Source organism: Glycine soja, chromosome 6 (assembly GCF_004193775.1).
Source record: "Glycine soja cultivar W05 chromosome 6, ASM419377v2, whole genome shotgun sequence".
Lineage (NCBI taxonomy): Eukaryota > Viridiplantae > Streptophyta > Magnoliopsida > Fabales > Fabaceae > Glycine > Glycine soja.
This window is the reverse complement of record NC_041007.1, coordinates 45,379,897-45,384,300: the sequence shown is the minus strand read 5'-3', so window position 1 is coordinate 45,384,300 and position 4,404 is coordinate 45,379,897. Positions and strand designations below refer to the sequence as shown.

At 33.8% G+C, this 4,404-nt stretch overlaps 1 protein-coding gene across 1 annotated transcript; it reads right to left on the bottom strand.

Moving 5' to 3' along the window:
- Positions 1–1,050: 1,050 nt before the first annotated feature.
- On the bottom strand, positions 1,051–2,050 carry LOC114417183 (ethylene-responsive transcription factor 9-like). The gene has a single exon (XM_028382303.1). The coding sequence runs from the start codon at positions 1,972–1,974 to the stop codon at positions 1,348–1,350; it is 627 nt and encodes a 208-aa protein (XP_028238104.1). The 5' UTR covers positions 1,975–2,050; the 3' UTR covers positions 1,051–1,347.
- Positions 2,051–4,404: the final 2,354 nt, after the last annotated feature.

The following is a 4,404-nucleotide window of genomic DNA, read 5'->3' as shown; positions in this document are numbered from 1 at the left end:
ACTAAGGATGTTTATGGGTATGGGTCACTTGTGAACATAAATTGACCCAAATCGATTCAAATAATTTAAATTAAATTATTTATATATTTAGGTTAAAATTAGACCGATTAAATCATTCATGTGCGGGTTAGATTGCGAGTTTGAATTTATAAATCCAATCAAAATCGAATCATATTATTAATAAAATACCTCTTATTATTTCAGCAAATATAATGTTATCCTAAGCTTATGCTATTTTTATAGGTTTTTTCCTTCTTTTCTATTCCTCCTCTTTTTTTGAACATTTTTTGCCCTTTTCCTCCTTGTAATTAGAAATTTCAAATTCTTCTTTTTTTCGCATCCAAATTTTGAATATAATTTTTTTTTATTAATTTGAAACTATCAAAAGAAAAGAATATAATTTTTTTTTATTAATTTGAAACTATCAAAAGAAAAGAATAAAAGTTTTTCAATTTTATCCAAAAAAAGTTATTTGGCTTGACTTTAAATACTGAAACTCGTTAAAATAAGTTATTATTTATTTTATCTTCTTGTATTTATTTATTTTATCATGTTTATAATATTATAAAAATTTAATTTGTAAAAAATAATTGTGAATCAACTATGATAGATCTTGTTAAAGAATATTTTATTTTAATTTGTATTAATTTAATATTAAATTAATCAATTTAACTATTTTAAAACATTTGTTAAATAATATTGTATTAATTAGATTAAATACTTAAATTGATCATGGTATAAAATAATAATTATAAAGAAAAAAAATCAAATTTAAATGTATCCGAACCGCGATCCAAACCGATCAAGGAACAATTGTAAAAAAAAACACCCACAAACACTCTTAAAAAACACTACGGTAGACTCCAAGTTTGACGTTTTGGATTTTACATATGAAAAAAACAAAACTGATATATCTACAAGACTACAATACTGTATTTTTTTGTCTTTCACAATCTCATTCAAAGTATAAGAGTAATAATTATCATATTACAAGGCAAAAAAAAGAAAACATATGCTAAAACAACGACGCAGAAAAGTCAATAGCAGAAATTATTGTAATAAAAGAAGATTAATTGATATTAGCCAGAATTACATCAGATATTCAGATGTTACATGAAAAATTATATCAGATCTAGACAATTTCAGATCATGTCCTCTGATAATACTATCAAGGACCTAAAAAACAAAAAAGAAGAGAAAATCAACCTATTTACATCAAAGGATGTACTAATTAACTTCTTAATGGAAGATTAATCTTCCAAAAAAAAAAAGAGAGAAAAAAAATCTCCTTAGTCCTTTCTTTCTGCTATCTTTTTTTATGAAAAAATAAAGAGATAAAAAAAAGGGTTAATATTCATTAGGCGGAGCCAAGTTAAGATCGAGATTGAGCTCTCTTTTGGGCTGACAATCGACGACGACGGAGGAGGAGTCGGAGTCGCTCTGGACCGGACCGGGTTCGAACCGGAGCGGGAAAGACTGGGTCATGAAGTGGGCCCGGTCGAGAAAGAAAACCGGGCGCATGGGTGCTGCGACGGGGTGGGTCATGAGGATTTGCTGCTGGATGGGTAGGAACGGGAAACGGTCGATTGCGGCGGAGGTGGAGCGGCGCGTGGCTTCACGCTCCGGGGTGGCGGACTCCACGGTGCTGCTCTGGCTGGGACTGTGAGATTTAACGTTAACACTCTTGTTTTTGTTCACGTTAACGTTGTTGTTGTTGTTGTCGTCGGGGGGCACGGGGAAGTTGGTTTTGGCTTTGGGGCCGCGGAAGTTGCGGGCGGCGGCGTCATAGGCGCGGGCGGCGTCCTCGGCGGTGTCGAAGGTGCCGAGCCAGACGCGGGTCTTCTTGCCGGGGTCACGGATCTCGGCGGCGTAGCGGCCCCATGGTCGCTTCCGGACGCCGCGGAAGTGAAGCTCGTCGGCATTGTTGTTTGGCTTCTTGTTCTTGACCACCACGTTCTTCTTCTCCTTGACCATGGTGATGGTGGAATGAAGAAATGAATAGAAAGAAATGAGATAGTGCACGCAGTTACGTGGTGTGAGGGAGGTGGGGTGTATATATATTAATAAACATGCGGTGCCAGGGGGTTGGGTTGTTTTTATTTTTTAATTAATTAAAAAAATATGAAGTTTCAGATTTTAATTTTATATATAAAATTTACAATTAGAAAAAGAATCATTAAAAATGATGATGAATAAAAATTTTGATTGAAATTAATTATTGATAAAATTAATGAATATAAAAGAAAATAGAAATGAAGGGAATTGTATATGCAAGAGAGAATAAGGAAGGTGCCGTCAAAGAAAAGGGTGTGTGTGAGGTGTGAGTGAGAGACGCCGCCCAAAGGAAAGAGAGAGGATAATGTGTTATGTTTTGGAGGTTACGTGGCACGCGGGAATTTCGAGACAAGCGGCGAAGGTGGTGGGGTTTCATGCGTGCCGGCTTTTTAACCTAATGGGCCGTTTTTCAGCCTCATTTTCTTCTTCATTCACTCTCCACCTTCCTCTATTCCCCACACGCGCTTTACTTTCATCATTTTTTTTATTTCAAAGAAATTTTTTCAACTGGAAGGTGTTAGAAAATAAAATAAAAAATGAGAAATAAATAAGAAGTAAAATGCAAACCATCTAATTAAATAACAAAATAATAGTAGTAAAATAAATTTAATTAACAACACATGAATAATGCATTATAACATACAAAATAAGCAGAAGGAAAAAATAAATCAGGGAAAGAACTATTTAGCTTGGGTTGAAGCGTGCAAATGCTATCCTTACAGAAAACGCCCCACTGTATGGGTAAGAAGTTCTGATTGCGCTCCTCTATCGAGATACGACAACCCGTTGATTCCGATTGGGATGAGACTGTAGCCTGTGTGTCTTTAGAAAAGAAGACAGAGAGAGATATATATATAGACATTTATGCAACAACAAAATATGACTGTTGAAAAATTTTGGGAGAAAGGGATGAGACTGTAAATATGTGTCTCTCTAGAAAAGATGACAGAGATATATATAGGCATTTATGCAACAATAAAATATGATCGTTGAAAACCAACCTACAACATTAAAAACAAACGTAACAAACTAGATGACTCATTAAAACAAAAATCCTAAGAAAATCTAAAATAAATATTTTATTTTATAAAATAGAATTAATATAAGTAATATATATTTATAAATTTTAAATTATAGCACAAATATTTACCAACATTCCCCCACATAATTTAAAATTTTAAAATATATTTTCTAAAAGATAATTTGTATAAAAAAACATAAGAGAAAGAGCATGTGGTATTGTATTTCGGTACAAGGAATCTTCCGGGTTTGAGTCTTATACCCAATATTTATGAACTTTCACCCGAAAAAAATGTAGTGACTTAATTGGTCTTGAACTACATATTCTTTAACCGGACTTTAGTACACAACTCCTACAATATTGACGTTCAATTAGGTTCTAATCAGTGGTAGCGCGTTACACAGTCTTGCGCTTGTATCTTGTTTCGTGAGTGTCACTTAGAGATTAGCCTATGTCTCACAGTAGCGGCCTCACCACCACATTCACTAGGTGAATCCTGAAAGAGTGGGTTGTGACCCCTACCCCTACAACAATTGTCATCGGATTCATTAAGAGGTATTTTTTTTATACCAAAAATACACATATATAAATACCTCAACCTTAATATTGTCACAATTTATAATACACCTCGTCATAGGAATGAGAAACGGAATAGCTCCGCCAAATTTCATTTTGGTGTACTTTAGTCAACAAACAATTTCGTTGTTACCCGTTGAACTTCATTCATGGGATCACCATTGTTGTAACTAAATAATGGGCTTTAGTCTCCTTCCCCTTGACGACTCAAGTAGTTGTTGACACGTCAACCCTTTTGTAAGTGGATCCGCAATATTATTTTCTAACCTGACAAAGTCAAGAGAAAGGACACCATGAGAAATCAAATTTCTAATAGACTTATGTCTTACTCTTAAGTGTCTTCTTTTTTCATTAAATTTTTTGCTAGTAACTTTAGATATAGCAATTTGACTATCACAATGCATTGGAGTTAGAGGTATAGGCTTATTCAACAATGGCAAATCACATAACAAAGTTTTAAGAAACTCAGCCTCACTAGTAGCAGTATCTAAAATAATAATTTTTGCTTCCATAGTAGAACGTGAAATAATAGTTTGTTTAGCAGATTTCCATGATACTGTACCACCAGCTAAAGTAAAAACATAACCACTTGTTGATTTTGTTTCATCAGAATCAGAAATCCAATTTGCATCCCTAAACCCCTCAATTACGACTGGAAAACATGTATAATGAATGTCATAATTGATGGTTCCTCTTAAGTATCTAAAACTCTTTCTAATGCAATCATCAGGATTATTAGTATATCTTCCTAA

Bases quoted from the DNA above. Each gene is read 5' to 3' on its own strand.
- LOC114417183 (XM_028382303.1), bottom strand. From the start codon at position 1,974: ATGGTCAAGGAGAAGAAGAACGTGGTGGTCAAGAACAAGAAGCCAAAC.